The sequence below is a fragment of the Panicum virgatum genome, chromosome 5N (genome assembly GCF_016808335.1).
Source record: "Panicum virgatum strain AP13 chromosome 5N, P.virgatum_v5, whole genome shotgun sequence".
Taxonomy (NCBI): Eukaryota; Viridiplantae; Streptophyta; class Magnoliopsida; order Poales; family Poaceae; genus Panicum; species Panicum virgatum.
Window position 1 is genome coordinate 70001117 of NC_053149.1, and position 23507 is coordinate 70024623.

General features: G+C 55.1%; 2 protein-coding genes and 1 pseudogene across 2 annotated transcripts; 1 reads left to right on the top strand and 2 right to left on the bottom strand.

Annotated features, from left to right (window-relative positions):
* The first annotated feature begins 1589 nt into the window (after nucleotides 1–1589).
* Nucleotides 1590–3044, top strand: LOC120671877 (geraniol 8-hydroxylase-like). Its single transcript, XM_039952138.1, has one exon. It carries the CDS (start codon nucleotides 2061–2063, stop codon nucleotides 2430–2432), a length of 372 nt encoding a protein of 123 aa, XP_039808072.1. The 5' UTR covers nucleotides 1590–2060; the 3' UTR covers nucleotides 2433–3044.
* Nucleotides 3045–18548: 15504 nt separating this feature from the next.
* Nucleotides 18549–19836, bottom strand: LOC120675125 (annotated as a pseudogene).
* A 1108-nt stretch (nucleotides 19837–20944) lies between these two features.
* On the bottom strand, nucleotides 20945–22542 carry LOC120674435 (chitinase CLP-like). The gene has a single exon (XM_039955621.1). It carries the CDS (start codon nucleotides 22318–22320, stop codon nucleotides 21070–21072), a length of 1251 nt encoding a protein of 416 aa, XP_039811555.1. The 5' UTR covers nucleotides 22321–22542; the 3' UTR covers nucleotides 20945–21069.
* Between the last annotated feature and the right edge of the window lie 965 nt (nucleotides 22543–23507).

The following is a 23507-nucleotide window of genomic DNA, read 5'->3' on the forward strand; positions in this document are numbered from 1 at the left end:
TTTAAAGTTGCCCGAGTTCTAAATCATATCCCTGCTCAAAAGATAGTAGACACACTGCTTGGTATTGCTTCGCCTTTGCAGCTAACAAATTTGTTAGTAGTACTGCGGCTGGGGTGAGTAGCTGAAAAAAACAGTTGTTTCGCAATGCACGGGCTATAGGGTGTGTTTAGATCCGCGAAAATCGGGTAGAAAAGTCGCATCGGACACTGTAGTACATTGTAGCACTTTTCGTTTGTTTGTGGTAAATATTGTCCTACCATGACCTAACTAGGCTCAAAAGATTCGTCTCGCAACGTACATCAAAACTATGCAATTAGTTTTTTTATTTACCTACATTTAGTACTCTATGCATGGGTCATTTTCTATGTTTAATGTTTCGATGTGATTTCGATGTGATGGAAAGTCTGGAGGAGTTTAGGAGAAGTGAACACAGCCATAGGCTATAGCCTTTTCCGTGGAACATGCATGTGCTATAGGCCGTGTTTGGATGAAGGGTGGAAAAGTTTTGATGAGAGAGAAATGATGCTTTGACTATTAATTAGTGGTATTAAATAAAGTCTAATTACAAAATTACCTCCACAACTGTGGTACTGTAGCAGTTGCTCTAGCTAATGAGGTCTTTGACCGTATGGTTAGAGGATGATTGAGCGCGGTTACTGTAGCATCACTGTAGCCAATAATGATGAAACTTGGCTCATTAGATTCGTCTCGAAAAGTTACACTCATTCCTAAAAAGGTTTTGCAAATAAACTTCGTTTAATACTTCATGCATGCATTCGTCTTTTTGTGCAAAAGTTTTCGTGGATTCATCCAAACATGGCCATATGTCGCGTTTTAAAACGGTGCACAATGTTTGCCAAAGTCGTTTGGAGTTTAAAAGTATTTATAAGAACCTATATATACTTTTCACTTAAAAACTTTTTTTAAAAAAGTACAAAGACTCCATAAATAATATAACTAACTATAGTGTGTGTGTGGGTGGGGGGGGGGGGTTGAATTGCTGATTTCCTTGCAAGGTACTGCTACTCGCTCGGCTCGGCACAGGTTTCTTGAGCGGTGGTTGAGCTTTCGTCGTCCGAGCTAACCGACGCGGCGGCCACTCCGACCGATCCCTTCCAACCAAGCCATGCAAAGCTCTCCAGGCTTTCAGAAAAAAACGCCCCGCGCGCACTCAGTGCGGCCGGCGTTGCTCGTCGTCGTCGTCGTACGCGCGCGCACCGACCCACCGACAAGCAACGAGACGAGAGCGGCTCGATCGATCTCCACTGACCGACTGACTTTGGCTGCGCTCGAGCTCGTCGTCAGTTCCATCCAGTGCCGCCGTTGTGCTCTTCTTTAATTTCGTTCCCACTGCACCAGCAGCAGCACGCACGGGTGCTAGCTAGCTAGTGATGACTAGTGCTGCAGTTATTTGGTCATTAGAGCAACTTCAGCTCAAACTCCTACTCGAGCCTTTGCTCTAAATCATGAAAGCTTAGCTCAAACTCCTACTCGAGCCTTTACTCTAAATCATGAAAGCTTAGAGAGAAAATAAACTCCAACAAACCCCTTAAATAAACTCCCATTTTAAATGGACTCTCAAATTAGCACTCGAGTCCCTAGCAATAGGAGCCTCCCATCTCGGCCCCCACACGCCGGCCCGCCCCCCACGCGCCGCCGCGCGGCGCGCCGGCCGCCGCGCCTGCACCTCCACCTCCGCCCCGCCTGTAGACGGCCGCCGCGCCTCCACCTCGTCGCCTGCACCTCCACCTCCGCCCCGCCTGCAGACGGCCGCCTTCAACTCCGACGGAACGAGCGAGCCTTGAACGGGGCGGCGCCGGCGGGCCGGCGGTGGACGGCCGCGCCTCGCGCCTGCCGCCCCGAAGAGCGCTTCCACGGGGCCGTGAACAGAGCGCTCCTCCAGCTCGGGCACGGGCACGGGTGGGCGGTGGCTACCTCTGCAGCCCTGCGCCGCCGCAGCCGCGCCGCCGGGGAGCCGTGCAAGAACGACGTGCTCGACATGGTCCTCGACAAGGAGGGCGAGTGGAAAGCAGGAGGGGTCCCTGCTCGGCCACAACGTCATGCGAGTCCTCCTCTCCGATCTGTACGGCGCCGGGGCGAGCACGACGGCGGCTCTCATCGAGTGGGGAATGGTGGACCTGCTCCAGAACCCGGACGCGGACAGGTTCATCCCGGAGAGGTTCGTCGGCGGCGAGATCAGGAGCTACCTGGGCCAGGACTTCGAGATGATCCCGTTCGGCCTCGGCCACCGCATCTGCCCCGGGATGCCGCTGGCGCAGAAGCTGATACCGCTGCTCCTTGGCACGCTGCTCCATTGCTTCGAGTGGGAGCTCCCCGCCGAGGTCAGGGAGAGCGGGATCGACATGAAGGAGAAGTGTGGGGTGGTGCTGTCTCTCGTCAACCCCCTCACGGCCCTACCCAAGGAGATATGATCGAATTTCTCTCGCTCCATGGCTCGATGGTTTCCGTGCCCGTATCCTCTGCTCGGCGAAGCTCCGTTCATGGATTGGGATCTCAAGATGCCGGTGTGGAGCCGGTGTCAGCCAGGACGGCTGCGGCGGCGGTGCCCCCGCGAGCCCGATGAAGCGCCCGCGCTCCGGCGCCAGCGGCGGCGGCGGGGCGCAGTGCCCGTCGTGCGCGGTGGACGGCTGCAAGGCGCACGCGGGGCGGCAGGCGCGAGGCGCGGCGTGCGATGGCGCGCGCACGGCCGGCGAGGATGCGGCGGACACGACGACGGCGGAGTCGACAACGGAGGCGAGAAGGATCCCCTGTGTCGCTGACAGTGGGTCCCGCTGATTTGCAGGCCGAAATTTGAGAGCCCGGCTGGAGTTGGGTCCGAATTTGGGCCTATATATTGCGGTTTTTTCTTTTCTCTTATCGGATCCATCGTCAAAACTTCTGACCATGATATACGTATACGTATGTCATGGGCTTAATTGCTTATGGTATCTGATCTTTGTGGGCTTTTCGTGGGCCAGCTGTGCGCGTGAGAACAGGCCAATAAGAGGCCGCAAATAAAATTCGGCCCAGCGTGAGACCGCGAAGATGCCTCTTGCCCCTTGTGGCCCATCTGTTACATTCTGTTGCCCTTCACTTTTGCCGGGTCTTCGGCCTGGCCTTATTTCACTTTTTTTTTTCGAAAGCAAAGACGAGCAACCAGGCTTCCGTGCATACCGTCCTCAGGTCTCGTCCCCGGGAGATCCTACGGTGTCTTCGGGAGGGCTCCGCATCTCGGCTTATAGCGCCTCGGCTTCAGGCTTTCGCACGGCAGCCATCCTCACTCGGCTCGACCTCGTCATCGTCGAGCCACATAAAGCGATGGAGGTAGGTGCCAGTTCGCGTGCTGACGGCCTCCGACGTGAGCGCGGTGGTTCTTGGGGTGGCCGCAGTTGAGCGCCGGCGACATGGCAGCCTCCCCGCAAAGCTAGCTCCCTGCGCCGCGTGTGGCTAGCAGCGCCTCGTCTCGTCTCAAGATTCTTCAGTCTCAAGATTCTTCAGAGAACGAAGAAATTTCAGCAGAAAATGCAAAGATTCTAAGGGAGGAGGGAGCACATGGAGATGTTCTTGTTGCAGCAGCTTGAATCCTTCAGTCTGTGGAGGTTGAGTTTGCAACCTGCTGATCGACAGGGAGTAGTACTCGCTGCCGGACGTTGCCGTGCCGTCGGAGCAGTTGCGTTGCCGCGCCGCCGACACCGCCACAGTTGTGCGATAGTAGATGCGTTTGCAAACCCTCAGGCAGTTGAATGATCTTTTTCTCGGTCGGTTATGGAAGTCGATTGCTAGAAGGATCGCTGGCCAGGAGCCGAGCCGTGTTCTCACGCTGAGTAGGAGGCTAGGAGCCGATGCATGCAGCTTCCTCCAAACATGTGGGAGCCAGATTCTTAGCAGTCGTCGGATGGAAGGCCTCTCCACGCGTACGACATCGGAGGACGGTATGCACGGAAGCATGGTTGCATACCGTCTCCACCGAATTTTTTTTCCAGGTAAGCATGTAACAGAGAGGAGGAACTCCGATTTATCTATTATTATTTTAATATAATAGTGTTAAAAGAAACCACCACATTTGCCAAGGGACTAGAAATTCTCACGTTAATCCAAAAAAGAGAAGGATATATATCGTTAGATTTTAGGAAGATCTAACGGTCTATATTACTCTAAAGAATCCATATCACATAAATATTGGATAAAAGGTTTGTATTTCCTATTTGACTCAGCACGTCAATTAGACTCGGACTCCAATTAGAGACTCAGCACATCAATTAGACACGGACTCCATTAAGAAAACATCACATCATAGATACATACATGTCCGTTTATGGATACAACAAAATTTGAGCACCCTTTGTGTCCAGATTTTTTTAAAAAAAAATAAGAAAACGTCACATCATAGCTTCCAACGCCAAACCTTTAGATAGGTAAACTTAGAACTAGAAAATAAGAAAATTAGGATTTAATCCAATTATTACTAAATAGCTAATTTAAGAATTAAAAAATTAGAAAAACATAAGACAGGATCAAAGAATCCATTTCAAATACGATTAGTAGATAACTAAATTAAATAAAAAATTAGAACTTAACACATTTGAAATTAAAAGATTAAGAAGCCACTACGTTCACCGAGTGGGTCTAGAAATTAGCTCGGTCTATAAATTACCATGTCAATTAAAAAAAAGGGAAGAGTTACACTATTGGATTTTCATGAAAATATGTCGGGTCTACTCCACTAACCTGTATCTGATACATCTAATAAATATATATAAATTCAAAATTTAACAAATAATCTTTCTCTTCCTAACTTAATTGGTGTCTTGGTCAACCTGGATTTCGAAGTTCCCACATTAATTAAAAATATGACCATCTATTTTTAGAATCTTTTTAATCATGTGATCAAGATTCAAGCAGATGTATTATATAGTTTAATTCGGCTACCACATCTTGCTGTTGCACCAAAACAATAAAAAAGAAAGTACATGCATTATAAGCATCCACTATATGGATTGAAAGTTTAAAGGAAAGAGGAGAGTCAGGCCAGAGAAAAAGCAAATGCATTTGATTGCACAAGCAAACCACGCCAAATAATTGAACTCAAATTTTGCAGCCGACTTGCACAAAAGACCAAGCACCCGAGCTAAACTGTCGCTTCGATGGATCAGCCTTGAGCAAAAAGTTACCACACGATAACCTCATATTTATACATTTGACATAATTCAGCAAACCTGAATTACAACTAACGGTTTGACATTATAATTTGCCGAATGATGCTTTGATGTTAATTTATGGTTATGGTGTAACAAGTGATCCATGTTCGATTAGACATAGCATTACCATGGTGCCAGAAAACAATTGCGGGAGTTGACTAGCAAACAGTTACCCGTAAAGCTACCCTCAACCAGGGATCCAACTAACCGAGAAAAAACCAGACTTTTATACTAGATGGATTGAATCAGCACCGTTATTCCTAAGAGAAACCTAGACTACGTCTAGCAATTTTTGCCATAGCATACGAGACTAATCAAACGCTACCAGCGCTGATGGAAAGGCAACACATCATTTTGTACATACCGGTGTGTAACTTAAAAATGTAATAGCTGATTATATGGGTAGCTACAGTGCAGATCACATAATGCAATGATAGTTCACATACAGTTGTGATCTTAGATGATGCTTATAGCACATGTATGTGCTTCCTACGATAAAAAGATTTATAGTTATAGCCTTCGTTGTCCTAGAGGAACACCCCAAGGGTATATAATTTTTGGAATCAAAACTTAAATATGGTTAAAATTTGTTGACCGTCTTACCTTCAAATTAAAATTTTTGAATTATTTTTAAACACTAGAGTCTATTTAGGTTGTTTGTCTAGCACATTACCATGCTCACTACGTTATGGATGTGTAATGGAGGAAAATAATTGCCAAGTTGGACAATGTGCATTGTGAAATAAAATTTGGGGGTATGGCTATATTGGTAAGGATGCTACATAGAAGCACAACTTAGAGCAACAGTTTATACGGAACTATGATAAAAATAAAATAGAGAAAAAAAATCAGCACGGTCCAATTACAAGATGGCCGGGTGATTACTATCATGGAGAAAAATAGTATTTTTGTTAGAAAAAGTAAGTTTACGCAGCTAGCAACATATAGAGAATCAACTGTACAATCAGAAGATAGAAAAAAGAAGCACACAGTTAAGAATCGATTTCAATCTAGAAAGCAATGAACTGATAAGAGTGTCTAGACTTGAAAAGCACAACAGTAATAAGTGTCGGGGACCACGATTAGGGGCACCCTAATCGGGGTATTAAAATCACCCTAAAAAACACAAATACATGTTGGGCAACCAGGCCCACGAAGGCCTACAGCCCCCTTCCAATCTGGAAGAAAGGAAATGACTCAAAGAAGCCCAATACGCGGCCCACGTACTCAGTGCGGTCCATCCGCACCCCCCTCGGACCCGCGGGGTGATCTCCGTCTCGCTCGAGGGCTACCATCGAGACCCTCGACCGCTCCCCGCGTCTCTGCCTCGCTCGAGGGTAGCGAGCCTACCCTCGGGGAGGCGAATCGTCTCCGTCTTGCTCGAGGCCACCCCTCGACGAAAAGGCCAAATAGTCCTTCCGCTCACCCGCCCGTCGTACGGAGGCACTAAATGCCAACCACTCCTCCACAGCGCCCAGGTCAGATGGCGTCAGACCGCCATTCCCCACAGTGGCTGTGACCGGAGTCCCGTCCGCCAACTCCGATCACTGCTCCGCCATCCCGGATGCTGTGGCAACACTGTGGGAACCTGCGACGCGGTACGGGACGTGCTCGGCACAGCTCTCGTTACTATTCTGCCAACTCCTGCTGTCTGGACTCCACCTCACCACACCAACGGCCCCGGACCCGTCCCCTGCTCGAGAAGGGATCCGGCGTTCCCACGTGTCCCCCAAGGAAGGATGCTCAGCACTAGCAGCCGGAGGCCCGGACCTCCCCCTCGAGGGGTCCGGGACCTCCACGTGACTCCCGGACCCCCTCAGCGCACGCGCTAGCGCTCCGCCCAGGGGGGCCCGGGACCACCACGTGCCCCACTACCGCTGGCGCACATATATATGCAAGACCCTGGCCTGCAGGGCACACGGAACGCCGCCACGCCACCCCTGGAAGACGGTACACCCTACAGCGACGACCACGCTGCCTGCTGGGGCTGACAGGACGCTGGCGCGATCTCCACAAGGCCGAGGACGATGCCCAGGACGACTGCCACGCCCGACGCCATGCCCCACAGTGTACTTCCCACAGTGCTCGACCACTGCACCCCTGCGATTCGGGGAAAAGACGACGACTTCCACGATCCCCTGTGCATGTACCCTGTCCCTCCTTGTGTCTATAAAAGGAGGAGACGGGCTTCCTTTAAGGGGGTCGCGGTCAGACCCATTCGATAGAACGCAACACTCAGCACCACTGAGCACCCGATATTGGCACTCGCCTCAATCAACTCCTTCTCTAGCAGAGACCTGGGAGCTTCCCTCCCTCTCTCGCCTCGCATGTACCCCCTACTACAGGCACCTCCGGTGTAAGATAGTACAGTGCCCTCGCACACCCCTTTGCTCAACGTACGGCCCCACGGCCGGAACCAGGATAAACCCATGTGTTACTGTATTGCCTCTTGCATCAACATCTGGGACGAGAAAACACGCAACATCATCACTAGTTGGGTCCAGACCGCCGGGTCACGACACCGACAGTTGGCGCGCCATGTAGGGGGCGCTGCGTGACATTTTCTCTTTTGTTCCCATTTGATCTCCAGGGATGGCGAGCAGATCCAATCCATTCCCCATGGGCGTCTCGGATCCGCTCCCAGCAGGATACGTGATCTGGTTCAGGAGTCTTGAGTTCAGAGCAACCGGCAACGGTTTCCTCATGGAGCTCCTCCCACCCAGACGCAACCCTAACACTCCGACTTCTCCAGCCCGGCGCAACAGGCGCTCGGGCCAGCACTCGCGACAAGCGCGCGTGGAGTGGTGCCGGGCGGCACGCCTCAGCTCCCCCACATGGGTAGAGGTTGACATGTCACAGCTCAGCGTCGCGGTCGACGGGGCCACCGCTTCGTCATCACATGCTTCGGCGTCAGCTACGCCGGCACCATCATCGACTGTAGCCCTAGTGCCTCCCAGGGGGGGCACGACTGCGGCGTCGCCCTTCCCCTTCGGGATGCGCAACGCTGCCTCCTACGCCTCTTCGTCCAGCACCAACTTCACCGAGTATGAGGATCTGCCGGGTCATCACCTCCTGTCAATCCGCAACCTCATCGCATCGTCTCCTAACGACTCCTACCCTGAGACGGCGAGCTCGATCGCCGACGACATCAGCTTCTTCATGGACAACTTCACGACCGAGGAGGCTGAGGACTACTCCGGGGTCCGCGACCCCGACGCTTTCCGTTCGTTCCAACTCGCGGCGGCTTACTACCTCACCTGCTCTGAGGACTCCAGCGAGGGGGATTACGATCCCGCCCGGGAGTGCTTCATGGTCCAGCTCGTGGACGGGCAAGAGGACAACGCTCCGGGTGATGACGGGAACGGCGGGGCAGACACGCTGGCAAACTAACTAGTGGTGCCGGCTGCGGCCCCTTCTTCTTCGTCAAGCTCGGCGGCGCAGCAGGCACATCTAGCGCAGATCAAGGAGCTTCAAGCCAAGCTCGACAAGCAGCGTCGGCAGACTCAGGAGCTGCACACCGCACTCGAGCAACAGCGCACCGCGCGTGGTGCACATGCCCAGGCGGCGGCACGCGTTGCCCGGGAGCGGATCCTAGCCGATGACAACGTCGACAAACCTTCAGAACTGAAAACGGCCGGCGAAAAACTCGTCGCTGCGGCCTACCTACTCCAAGCGATGCCCGAGCCGTCGACGACTCCGGGTCGCAACCTGCGCCGCGAGGCATAGGCGCGCATCGAGCAAGCTGCTGTGCAGCAGGCCGAGAGCTCTGCGTCTCGCATGCGCTCGATATTCCCGAAGCAGCCCGGTGGGACTGCACGGCAGGACCACGAGGTTTTGGTGCACACTCCACTAGGAGGGAAGGGAAAGGCAGCCGCAGCACATGATGCGAAGGCACCCTCGGTGCACGATCGCATCGGAAAGGCTCCCGAAAGGGAGTGACTCCACGACACGCGCGGGCATGCCGGCGACGGCAACGCCCGCTACATCGTCAACGGCAGGAAGTACACCCCTCGACGGGGTGGACGCTTCGACCCCGAGCACGACAGGGGCGAGTCACCGGAGCCTCCGGTACCCGTGTGTTCAACCGGGAGATTCGAACCGCTCCTTTTACCCCACGCTTTCGACAGCCCACCACCCTCGTCAAGTACTCGGGCGAGACCGATCCCGCAGTCTGGCTCAACGACTACCGCCTAGCATGCCAGCTGGTCGATGCGACAGAAGACGCGGTCATCATCCACAACCTTCCACTTCACCTTGCTGATGCCACACGAACGTGGCTCGAGCACTTGCCCGCGGAGCAGATCCACAACTGGGCCGACTTAGTCCAGATCTTCGTGGGCAACTTTCAGGGCACGTACGTGCGCCCAGGGAACTCCTGGGACCTCAAAGGGTGTCGGTAGAAGCCCAATGAGTCCCTGCGTGACTACGTGCGGCGCTTCTCCAAGCAATGCACCGAGCTCCCCAGCGTCACCCACGTCGAGGTCATCAACGCCTTCCTCGAGGGCACGACGTGCAGGAACTTGGTGCACGAGCTTGTGCGAAGCCGTCCCACCAACACCAACGAGTTGTTCGATGCTGCCACCAACTACGCCGCCGACGAGGAGGCAGTTGGTGCCATTTTCGACGACAAGCCGAACAAGCGCAAGGAAGATGCGCCCGCAGAGGGCGGCAACGCCAAGATCAACGCCCCCGCTAAGAAACAAAAGCTGGGAAGGAAAGGGAAGAAGCAGTCCCCACCAATCCAGCGTGGACTGGGACTGGCGGAAGACTCCGACGAGGCCTTCGTCACCGCCCCGGACCGCAAAAGACCTCGAGCCCCCCCTCGAGGTGGAGGCGGCCTATTCGATGACATGCTCAAGAAGCCGTGCCCTTACCACAAGGGCTCAGTCAATCACACCCTCGAGTAGTGCGAAATGCTCAGGAAGTACTACAACCACGGCGCGCATCGCGATGAGGACAAGAAGAAGGATACGGGCGACAAAGGTGGAGATGACGAGTTCCCCCCGGTGGAGAACTCCTTCTTCATCTTTGGAGGACCAACGACGAACATGACCTCTCGGCAGCGCAAGCGTGAGCGCCGGGAAGTCTTCTCCGTCACCAAGGCCACGCCATCCTACCTCGACTGGTCGAAGGACACCATTTCCTTTGGCTGCGAGGACCACCCCGACTACGTCCCACACCCGGGACGGTACCCGCTTGTTGTCGAACCCATCATCGGCAACACCCGCTTCTCCAAGGTGCTCATGGACGGAGGCAGCAGCCTCAACATCATGTACGCCCACACCTTGGAGCTCATGGGGATTGTATTGAACAAGCTTCGCCCCAGCAAGTCGCCATTTCATGGCGTTGCGCCGGGGAAGCGAGTCCAACCCCTCGGCCAGATCGATCTACCCGTCCGCTTCGGCACGGCAGCCAACTTCCGCATGGAAGTACTCACCTTTGAGATGGTGGGGCTTCGGGGATCCTATCACGCCATTCTTGGTCGTCCCTATTACGCCAAGTTCATGGCCATCCCCAACTACACCTACCTCAAGCTGAAGATGCCGGGTCCGAATGGTGTCGTCACTATCGGCTCTTCGTTCGAGCACGCCTACGAGTGCGATGTCGAGTGCGTTGAGCACACGGTGGCTCAAGCGGAGGACGAGGCCCTCGCAGCCACCCTCGACAAAATGGCAAGCGAGGCCTTGGACTCCACTCACCAACACGTGGGCAGCTTCGAACTCGCCGAGGGTATCAAGAAGGTGCCCCTCGACCTGAATCGCTCCGACGACAAGGCGTTGCAGGTCAGCGCCACCCTCGACAGCAAATAGGAAGTGGTGCTCGTCGACTTTCTCCGCGCCAACGCAGACATCTTTGCGTGGAGCCCCTCGGACATGCCTGGCATATCGAGGGAGGTCGCCGAGCACTCCCTTGATATCCGACCCAACTCCAAGCCGGTGAAGCAGCGCCTGCGATGTTTCGACGAGCTCAAGCACCGGGCGATCGGCGAGGAGCTACATAAACTTCTGGCAGCCAGATTCATCAAGGAAGTATTCCATCTTGAGTGGCTAGCTAATCTTGTATTAGTGAAGAAAAAGAATGGGAGTTGGCGGATGTGCGTAGACTACACTTGTTTAAATAAAGTATGTCCAAAGGTTCCCTTTCCTTTGCCGCGCATTGATCAAATCGTAGATTCAACTGCGGGATGCGAACTTTTATCCTTTCTTGATGCTTACTCCGGTTAACACCAAATCAAGATGAAAGAGTCCGACCAGCTCGCGACTTCTTTTATCACACCTTTCGGCATGTACTGCTGCGTCACGATGCCCTTTGGCCTCAAAAACGCCGGAGCTACATATCAGCGGTGTATGCTCCACGTTTTCGGGGACCATCTCGGGCAGAATGTAGAGGCATATGTCGACGACATCGTTGTAAAATCCAGGAAGGCGGACGACCTAGTTGCCGATCTCAGGATCGCATTCGATTGCCTAAGGGCCAAAGGGGTAAAACTCAACCCCGAGAAGTGCGTGTTCGGAGTCCCTCGAGGCATGCTCTTGGGCTTCATTGTCTCCCAGCGGGGCATCGAACCCAACCCTGAGAAATCTCGGCCATCACTCGGATGGGACCGATCCGAGACCTAAAGGGGGTACAGAGGGTCATGGGATGCCTAGCGTCCCTCAGCCGATTCATCTCGCGTCTCGGCGAGAAAGTCTTACCCCTTTTATCGACTCCTGAGGAAAACCGAGCACTTCACGTGGACCCCCGAAGCTCAAGAAGCCCTCAACAGGCTGAAGGCATCGCTCACTCACGCCCCCATTCTCACGCCACCCGTGGATGGCGAGCCCCTCTATCTGTACGTAGCCACGACGACCCAAGTGGTCAGCGCGGTGATCGTTGTCGAAAGACAAGAGGAGGGCCATGCTCTGCCTATCCAACGGCCGGTGTACTACATCAGCGAGGTGTTGTCTGAAACCAGGACACGCTATCCACAGATTCAGAAGCTGCTATACGCAGTGGTTTTGGCTCGGCGCAAGCTGCGCCACTACTTCGAGGCCCATCTCGTCACCGTGGTCTCATATTTCCCTCTGGGAGAGATAGTCCGCAACAGGGAAGCCGAGGGTAAAATTGCCAAATGGTCAGTGGAGCTGATGGGAGAAACTCTCACCTATGCCCCCTGCAAAGCGATCAAGTCCCAAGTCTTGGCTGACTTCGTGGCTGAGTGGACGGACACTCAGCTACCCCCACCACAAATCCAGGTTGAATGCTGGACCGTGTACTTCGACGGGTCGGTGATGAAAACTGGCGCCGGCGCTGGCCTCCTCTTCATCTCACCCCTCAGAGATCACATGCGATATGTAATACGCTTGCACTTCCCTGTGTCTAACAATATGGCGGAGTACGAGGCCCTCCTCAGTGGCCTCCGCATCGCCATCGAGCTTGGCGTCAAACGCCTCGACGTACGCGGTGACTCTCAACTCGTCATCGACCAAGTGATGAAGGAGTCTAGCTGCCACGACCCGAAGATGGAGGCATACTGCAAAGCAGTATGCCTTGCAGTATGCCACCTCGAAGACAAGTTCGACAGCCTAGAACTCAATCATGTCCTGCGCAAGTACAACGAGGATGCCGACGAACTAGCCAAGATCGCGTCAGGGCGGACCACCGCCCCCCCGAACATCTTCGCTCGCGACATCACCAAGCCCTCCGTTGAATTCAAGGATCCGGCAGAGCCAGGCCCCTCGAACGCTGGGCCCTCCGGCGGGAACCCCCCAGCGGACGAGGCTGAGCCCATGGACATTGACTTCGAGACCTCGTCCACGGACGAGGCCGAAGCAATGGAGATCGACGAGGCCCGCACTCCGCAAGATTGGCGCACCCAGTACCTCGACTGGATGATTCGAGGGATCCTACCCTCGGACCGCGCTCAGGCTCGGTGCCTCGCTAGGCGGGCCAAGTCCTTCGCCCTAATCGACGACGAGGTGTACAAGCGCAGTCCCTCGGGCGTCTTGCAGTGATGCATCCCCATCTCCGAGGGCAAGGAGCTGATCCGTGACATCCACGCTGGCACCTGCGGTCATCACGCCGCGCCGCGCACCCTCGTGGGTAATGCGTTTCGACAAGGCTTTTACTGGCCCACCGCGGTCACCGACGCTACCGACGTCGTGCGGACCTGCGAGGGTTGCCAATTCTACGCTCGAAAGATGCACCTCCCAGCCCACGCTCTGCAGACCATCCCCATCACGTGGCCATTTGCCGTGTGGGGGCTGGACCTCGTCGGCCCGCTGCAGAAGGCGCCCGGAGGCTTCATCCACTTGTTGGTAGCAATCGACAAATTCTCCAAGTGGATCGAGGCTCGACCCATCGGCAAGATTAAATCCGAGCAAGCCGTTCTGTTCTTTACTGACATTGTCTTCAGGTTCAGAGTCCCGAACTCGATCATCACCGATAACGGCACCCTGTTCACAGGCAAGAAGTTCTTGGCGTTCTGCGACAGCTACCACATACGTGTGGTCTGGTCGGCTGTGGCGCACCCACAGATGAACGGGCAAGTGGAGCGTGCTAATGGCATGATCCTCCAAGGACTGAAACCAAGGATCTTCAACAAGCTGAACAAGTTTGGCCGGAGGTGGCTCACAGAGCTACCCCTCAGTTATTTGGAGCCTGAGGACGACCCCAAGTAGAGCCACGGGCTTTATCCCATTCTTCCTCGTCTATGGCGCCGAGGCCATACTCCCCACGGACCTGGAGTACGGGTCACTAAGGCTCAATACCTATCAAGAGCAGCAGAACCAGCGAGCCCGCGAAGACTCGCTGGATCAAGTGGACGAGGCTCGAGACGTGGCGCTCTTACACTCTGCGCACTACCAGCAGTCTTTGCGAAGATATCAAGCGCAGATAGTTTAGCGCCGAGACCTCAACAAAGGGGACTTGGTGCTGAGGCTTCGACAGGACAACAGGGGCCGCCACAAGCTCTCACCACCGTGGGAAGGCCCATACATCATCGCCGAGGTGCTCAAGCCCGGCACGTACAACCTGGCAAACAAAAATGGCGAAGTCTTCACCAATGCTTGGAACATACAGCAGCTACGTCGCTTCTATCCTTAGAGTTCCGAGCTATTTGTACATCGTTTGTACTCGCATTTTCGATTTCCCGAAATAATAAAGGAGTACGCTTTACTTGTTTATTTTTTAGGAACCTTCCGGACCCTCAGGGGCTCGGATGCGCACGAACACTGAGGTACGCCTGACTTTACCCTCGGCAAAGCCAAGCCTCTCTCGGGGGCTACTATGGGGGGAACCCCCGAACGTCCCTAAAAATCGCCAACCTTTTTTAAAAAAATTTCCGTCTCTAAGTTTCTCGTACATTTGGAAAAAATAGACGCGAGGCATAAGCAACTACGGTACGGGGCCGGCCGAGTCGTGGGGCCGCCTACGCCTCCGAGATATGGCACCCCCCTCACCACCCCACGCCTAAGTCGCTTATGAATGCGTAATTTCTCGCAGAAGTTTACCAAAGTTGCATACGAGAACACGGAAGTAGAGTAAAGAAAATGAGGGCTCGAATGCACAAGGCCTCGATGGGCCACACTGTCGATTTATGATAACGAATTTCTTAATTCACAAGTACAATTACGACATGTACTAATTCATTACATGGGCTCCGAGGCCCAGTCTCCCTACAGGTTATCATCCCCCCTTTGCGGGTCTTCAACAGCATCGAATTCGGCTATCGGGGGGATGTTAGCTTTGAACTTCCCGACCAGGACTGTGGCGAACACCTCGGCGGCTGCGGCGGCGTCGTCCATGATGGCTGACGCGGCGTCCGCATCGATGTCGTTGGGAACGACGTACCCCGACGGCACGCTCTGGAGGTCCATGATATAGTGCGTCGAGGCCACGGCGAGGGCTCGTAGGACACCGAGGTAGAAGGTGCTCTTGGCATGCTCAGTGATCCGGCCACCTAGCGCTCGCAGGCGAATGATCACCGAGCTACCAGACACAGCGCCCTCCCCCTCGAGCTCCTGGCACACGCTCACAGCGGTCCGCTCCAGGTTAGTGTACTCCGCCGGCGCTGCCATGAGCGCGGTGTTGACCGCCTCCTTCGCCGCAGTCTCGTCTGGCACTCTCTGCCTCAGCTCTGATCAAAGGAACCAAGATAAGCTGCGAAAAATTAGAACCCAACAACAGCGAAATTTCGAGCACACACCCGCGATATTCTTCTGCGCCTCCTCCTGCTAGACTCAGGCGGCCTCCTCGAGCGAGGACAAGGAGTTCTCCTTCTCCTTGAGGACGGCCTCCGCATTTCGGATGGCCACCTCATTTTCCTCGAGGGCTTTGCCCTTCTCCTCGAGGGTCCCGGTGAGCGTGGCGACGGTCGCCTTCTCGCAATGGAGCTCGGCCTCCTTGCGCTGGAGCTCGGCTTCCTTCTGCTCGAGCGCTGTCCTAGTACGCTGCAGCTTGGCGGTTTGCGCCTCGGCTTCCTGAGCCTTCTGCCCCGCTGCGTCCCTCTGGACGTCACGCTCGCCGGTGGTCCGCGCCAACTCCTCCTCTAGCGCCTGCTGACGCGCCCACAGATCCGTCATCTTGGTGTTGGCGTCGATATTCTGGAGCACCAAGCCAGCATTGTGCTGCCCAAGCCAGCGCACCTGGGAGTACAGCCGGGTCATCTCGGCGCTCTTTTTGCGCGAGATGTCCCTCAGCCGCTGCAAGTGGAAAGGCGTGGGTAAAACACAGGCGCACTGCCCTGACCGACGAGTTGTCACATTCACCGGCACCTGTGTGCGCCTGGCGGGAGCACAGCACCGATGGATCACGTCAAGGGCAAAATCGCCAAAATACCCTTTGGCCGAATCCCCTGACTCGACCAAAGCCTCGGGGGCTACTGTCGGGGACCACGATTAGGGGCACCCTAATCAGGGTATTAAAATCACCATAAAAAACGCAAATACATGTTGGGCAACCAGGCCCACGAAGGCCTACAGCCCTCTTCCAATCTGGAAGAAAGGAAAGGACTCAAAGAAGCCCAATACGCGGCCCACGTACTCAGTGCGGTCCATCCGCACCCCCCTCGGACCCGCAGGGTGACCTCCGTCTCGCTCGAGGGCTCCCATCGAGACCCTCGACCGCGCCCCGCGTCTCCGCCTTGCTCGAGGGTAGCGAGCCTACCCTCGGGGAGGTGAATTGTCTCCGCCTCGCTCGAGGGTAGCGAACCTACCCTCGAGCGGGGCGAATCGTCTCCGTCTCGCTCGAGGCCACCCCTCGACGAAAAGGACAAACAGTCCTTCCGTTCACCCACCCGTCGTACGGAGGCATTAAATGCCAACCACTCATCCACAGCGCCCAGGTCAGATGGCGTCAGGCCGCCATTCCCCACAGTGGCTGTGACCGAAGTCCCGTCCGCCAACTTCGGTCACTGCTCCGCCATCCCGGACGTTGTGGCAACACTGTGGGAACCTGCGATGCGGTACGAGACGTGCTCGGTACAGCTCCCGTTATTATTCTGCCAACTCCTGGTGTCCGGACTCCACCTCACCACACCAACGGCCCCGGACCCGTCCCCTGCTCGGGAAGGGATCCGGCGTTGTCACGTGTCCTCCAAGGAAGGATGCTCAGCACTAGCAGCCGGAGGCCCGGACCTCCCCCCTCGAGGGGTCCGGGACCTCCACGTGACTCCCGGACCCCCTCAGCGCACGCGCTAGCGCTCCGCCCAGGGGGGCCCGGGACCGCCACGTGCCCCACTACCGCTGGCGCACATATATATATGTAAGACCCTGGCCTGCAGGGCACATGGAATGCCGCCACGCCACACCTGGAAGACGGTACACCCTACAGCGACGACCACGCTGCCTGCTGGGGTTGACAGGATGCCGGCGCGATCTCCGCAAGGCCGAGGACGATGCCCAGGACGACTGCCACGCCCGACGCCATGCCCCACAGTGTACTTCCCACAGTGCTCGACCACTGCACCCCCCGCGATTCAGGGAAAAGACGATGACTTCCACGATCCCCTGTGCATGTACACTGTCACTCCTTGTGTCTATAAAAGGAGGAGGCGGGCTTCCTTTAAGGGGGTCGCGGTCAGACCCATTCGATAGAACGCAACACTCAGCATCACTGAGCACCCGATATTGGCACTCGCCTCAATCAACTCCTTCTCTAACAGAGACCTGGGAGCTTCCCTCCCTCTCTCGCCTCGCCTGTACCCCCTACTACAGGCACCTCCGGTGCAAGATAGTACAGTGCCCTCGCACACCCCTTTGCTGGACGTACGGCCCCATGGCCGGAACCAGGATAAACCCGTGTGTTACTGTATTGCCTCTTGCATCAACATCTGGGACGAGGAAACACGCAGCATCATCACTGGTTGGGTCAGGACACCGACAATAAGAGTATGAAATTAGAGCATGGCAATGATAGCATGATGGTGACCCACAATATGATCTCAACCCATTCACTAGGTTGAGCATTACCTTGCGCAAACTACACTGTTGCTATTATTAAAGTATGGTATCACCACTAGCGACAATGAGAAGCATTGTGATTAGTTGATAGCTGAGATTAAAAAATTTAGGAGAGAAAAAAATTGATGCAATCGTGGTAGAGGGCCAACGCGATCTAGAACAAAACATGTAAGTAAATTGCTGTTTAACATGCATGCAGTCTGTAGCAAACCACAGGTAGGGTTCAACTAAAGGGAACGATGTGCTGCACCATAATGGTGCATCTTCCATGATCATTGTATAGCTATACCTAAGATAATATGGGAGTATGCATATATAGGGCTATATTAATGGGTGATTGAAGGACAAAGAAAATAAAGTATATTTTTACTTTTAGCACAAAATACCTAAATCTGTTTATAAAAATCTAGAGATAATTTATCATGCATAATAACTAAAACATTTTACTCATGTCACAAGTGTTTGCCAGCTTGGTCTTTAAAGATGCTCATAGGGGTAGGGTTTGCGTTCGTGCGTACATAAGGGTGAGTGTGCATGCATTTGTGAGTGTCTGAGTCGTATTATGTAATCTGAAAAAAGTAAATATTTAGCCTTACTTTCAGTAAATACCCAAAAGACATATTTCTGTATATAAGGTTCATTTCTCTCTTAAGTCATGTAAAAACACCACACCTGTGTCTGTAATTTTAGTACAATGGACTTATAATTATATATCTAAACAAACTTTTTGCAACTATTACTTTGAAATAAAAAAATCCTAAATATTAAAAGCAAGAACTAGGTACCCGCACTATTTACGCTGGCCACCTTGCTAGTTGACCTTATTCAGCGGGCAAACTCTTGGCAACCCATGAACCCAAGGCAAGATCATCGATCTGATGCACTCAAGCACACAGCACTTAAGAGTTCACTAGGCAGCCATGGTGAAGTTGAAGTTGCTGCACGTCGTCTGCCTGAACAGCAGCAGGGTGCTGAGGCCGAGCTGCTGCTGCTCCTCGTCAAACACCAGCAGGTTGTTCTCCATCTGGTACCCTCCCATCACCATCGCCGGCGCCTGCTGGCCGTAGTGCTCGTACCCGACCTCCCCCGCCTTCATCTCCACGAACGCGAGGCACACCGTGCCGTCGTCCACCTGCACCAGCGAGTTGGCCCCGAACACCCCGTACCTGGTGCCATCTTCCATGATCAGGTCGATCTGCGGCGCGGCGTAGCCGATCCGGGTCGACCAGAGCGTGCTCCTGTTGTAGCACATCTCGAACGGCGCCACCGGGGCGACGCGCTGCATGCCGAACCCGGACGTCGAGGCGTTGTCGAACGCCTGCACGAACGGGCGGTACACGTCGGCCCGGAGCGCCGTGTACGGGGTGGTGGTGGAGAAGCCGACGACGAGCGGGCCGCCGTAGTAACCGAGAGGCACCGGGTTTTGGTTGACGTTGATGCCCTTGATCCAGATGTAGTACCCGGGCTGTTCCTGGTACCTGCGGAGCGGAGTGAACTCCATGGCCGACGTGATCTCCGGCCGCCATGGCGGGAGGAGGAAGAGCGGTCCCCCCGCCGAAGATGGCCACGCCCTGGCCGCCGCTCGGGAGGCACAGCGCCAACTTCCTGGCGACGCCCTGCGTGGTCGCGATCTGCGCCGGGAGCGCGAGGTCTGACGGCGCGAGCCCCGCGACGCCGGCCGCGCCGGCCGGGAGCTTGTCGAGGAGGGACTCCGGCGCGCAGGAGGCGACCGCGGGGAAGGAGACCGGGTATAGCGGGTTCTTGCCGTCGGTGGCGCTGGCCGAGAGCGCGGCGCGCGTCAGGTCCCCGGACGCGCACCTGCCGGCGACGGGGTTGTACGGGTGCGCCGCGCACTTGCTGCGGCCGTTGCTGGCGCCGTCGTCGGAGCCGGCGGCGTACGCCCAGCAGCGCGGGCGCGTGTAGCGGTTGGCGTCCGCGCACTCGCGCTCGTAGGGCTCGAGCGTTGGGTGCGAGGCGTCGCACGTGACGCACGTCGACCGGACGAGCGAGCCGGAGAGGTCGAGGACGAGCGGGCGGCCGCCCTCGAGGGGCGCGGTGTAGAGCGAGGTGGACGCGTCCTTAGTGATGGGCGTGATGAGGGGCTTGCCGCCGCCTCCTGCTAACGTGCATGGGGAGAAGGACGCCGCCAGGAGGAGGCAGAGCGAGACGGCGACGAGGAAGGATTGGCGTTGCGACATTTTCTTTTTCTGGTTGGTTTAGCAGCCTGCGATTAGATTTGGTGCACAACTTGGTTGCTTAAATAGTGAGTGATAGAGGATGCTTGGCTTAGAGCATCTCCAAGAAACTCTTTATATCTTCTCTAATTTATAGAAATAGAGATTTTGATGAAAAATTAGCCTCCAACAGGCTCTTCAAATGAATATCCAAAGATAGATATCCTCTATTTCGGATTTTATATTATCCAAAGATGGAGAGTACAGATGGCTCTCTAGACTACAAATAAGATAAAGAAGAGCTGTTGGAAAAGACAAAGATATGAAAAACAATTTTCACTCAAATGACTCTCCAAATAATAATTAGAATATAGATTTTGGAAAAGCTCTTGGAGATGCTCTTAAGTCCTTCCGCAGTGGTGAAGCGTTGCCTAAAAAAAGTGGGCCCAGAGAACAGGACACAACAACGATGCCCGTGAAGCTGCAGTGTCAGAAAATTTTGGCACCGATGCCATCTGCCATCGCCGGTACCCGCATCTAATAAAATACATCTCCCTCCATTCTTCTCCTTTCGCGGGAGGAAAAATCGCTACAGTGAATTTATATTATTCTATGAGTTGGGCACCGGTGAATCTACATTCACCGCTTCACTGTTTCACAAGAATCACTCCTACCTAGCACTACTACCTGCAATGTTGGGAGTGCCGCCTAAACACACACTCTCTCTCTCTACTTTTGGGCATCACTCCCATAGCACACTGCGGAAGGCCTAAGGGCTGATAAATTGCTACACGTCAGTAGTAGTCTTGAAGGTTGTCTTATGCAATGCTATATAGGATTTTTTATGTAGAGGAGAGAGAGCAGGGTGAGAGAAAGAGCTGGTTGTCTCGCGAAACAACCGACTCATACTTGCCCTAATTTTGTTGGTAATCAAGGAAACTGCTGAAGCTCGTTGACTTCATTTACCTGAGACCAAGTTGTTGACTTTCCTCGAGATTGGCGAGAGGAGCTGACTGGTGATTTGATTATTACTGAAAGGCCCTCTATCTAAAATTCTAAATCGTGTTTCTTCGATCGGCATCGGAACTCTGCAAACCAAAACCATGCACCAGCGATACTTATTTTCTGGACGCTCTAAACAATCCCGCCTTCATTATTTAACGAATGTTTATGTTTTAACACAAAAGAACAAGCTCGCAAATCTCAAAATCGAAGGAAAAGAATGAACACTGATACAAACTGCCAGACATGAACACTCTAAGCGGCGAGCGTGAAGTTGAAGTTGCTGCACGTCGTCTGCCTACCGAAGAGCAGGCTACTGAAGCCGAGCTGCTGCTTCTCCTCGTCGAACACCAGCAGGTTGTTCTCCATCTGGAACCCTCCGATCAACACCGCCGGCGCCCCCTTCTCCACCCCGGCCATCCTGACGAAGCCGAAGCAGGCCGTGTTGTCGTCGACCTGCACCATGGAGTTGCCGCCGAACACCGTCCAGTTGGCGCCGCCCTCCAGCATCAGGTCCACCTGCGGCACGGCGTAGCCGAGCCGCGTCGACCCCAGCTCCCGCGAGTCGTAGCACAGCTCGAACGGCGCCGCCGCCGGCGTCACGCGCTTCCTCTCCGCCGTGGCCTTGTCGAACGCCTTCACGAACGGACCGTACACGTCGGCCCGGAGCTCCGTGTACGGGACCCGCGAGCTCAGCCCGACGACGAGCGGCCCCGCCGGCTGCACCTGTTCCTGGTTAACGGCGACGCCCGTGGCCGAGATGAAGTAGCCGGGGAGCGCCGGGTTCCTGCGCAGCGGGGTGGTCCCGGCCAGCGTCGTCGTCACGTCCGGGCGCCCTGGCGGGAGGAGGAAGAGCGGCCCGCCGCCGAAGATGGCCACGCCCTGGCCGCCGCTCGGGAGGCAGAGCGCGAACTTGTTGGCGACCTTCTGCGCGCGCGACACCTGCGTGGGCAGCGCCACCCTGGAGCGCGCGAGCCCCGCGACGCCGACCGCCCCGGCCGGGAGCTTGGCGAGCAGCGACTGCGGCGCGCAGGCGGCGACGGCGGGGAAGGAGACCGGGTGGAGCGGGTTCTCGCCGTCGGTGTCGTTGGCGGTGACGGTGACGCGCGTGAGGTCGCCCGAGCCGGCCTTGCGCGCGAAGGGGTTGTAGGGGTGCGCCGTGCACTTGCAGCGGAACGGGTCGTCCTCGTCGGTGACGCCGTGGCCGGTGCGCGGGCAGTCCGGCGGGTGGTAGCTGTGCGCGTGCGCGCACACGTGGTGGTGGCACTCGAAGCTCGGGTGCTTGGGCGGGCAGGTGGACCAGATGAGCGGGCCGGAGAGGTCGAGGACGAGCGGGCGGGTGTCCTTGAGCGGGGCCGTGTACAGCTTGGTGGCCGCGTCCTTGGTGATGGCGGTCACCAGGGGCTTGCCGCCGTAGCTCGCCGCCGCGCGCCACGGCAGCAGCGCCGAGAGGCAGCAGAGCGAGACGGCGAGCAGCAGCGCCGCCGGCTTGAGCGGCGACATCATGGACCGGCTGCTGCTTTGGGGCTCTGTGGTGGTCTCGTGCTGTGCGATCGAAAGCTGTGCCGTGTGTGAGTGCTTAAATATTTGCAGCGCACCGCCACCGCTGCAGATCGATCTTGGAATGCTAGGCACGCTGCTTTTTCCCCCCTCCCAGTGTTATCGCCACGTTCGTGATTGATCAACCATTGAGCAGTGGCTAGCTGGGGACGGAGCATGCATCCAGCTGGGGAGTGCCGCGATTCTCGTCTGGGGACTCGCCGAGAGGCTTGGATTCTCCACTCCGTCCGTTTAAGACAACCATGTGTGAAGTTTGAACAGAATTGATCCAAGTGCCCCAGCTCTTGCACACTCATGTGGGCAGCCGTGCAGGATTAGCGGGTGTCGGTGATTGCAGTCTCAGCTCCATCCCATGAGCCATGAGCTAGCCATCATTCTTTCAAAAAAAAAGAAAAAAGAGAGAGACAGCCATCAGCAGCAGATGGATCGGAGCTGCAGACATCTCTCGAACGTGGCCTGCACAAACTGAATGAGGTCCACGACGCGGGTGTTCTAGCAGCGAACATATCGGATCTTGCCCGTTGTGCGGTGTGCCCATCAACCTCCACGCCTCTGGTCAAAGGGTTAGGATTAGATGCAATTATAAAGTAGTTCTAGTACGGCGCTCGAGGTCCATCGGTGCCATGCTTTCCGCAGCAACGCTTCCGGTTAGAGCAGGTATAATGGCCGGCTGAGAGCGGGCGACGTCCGACGTGGGAGGAGGAAAGAGAAAGCAGCGAGCGGCTCGCAAAACGCCGGCTTCAGCGGGCGGAGATGCGCTGCGCGGGCAGTGATTGGCTGAGCAGGGTTGCAACAGTAGGGCCCGCCGCACTGTGCTGATGTTCACCGGCTGGGACTATTAGCCATGCTCTTAAAACTACTAGTAGGAAGGAGAAAGTTGGAGCAAAAACAAGGATAGAGAAAAAATGAAGATGGAGAATTGGTTGGATTAGGCACATAGTTCAGGTGTGGGATGAGGATAAAATAATCACGCATACTGTATAGACAGAACAGATTCCGTTTCATTGAATCAGTTACTAACATCATGATGGCAGCCATCATGTCATGATGGATCGCGTCGGGTAAAAACTTCATTCTCTTCTATACTACGAAGATGACCTTTCGTATTCGAGAAAAAAATAAAAAATAATAGA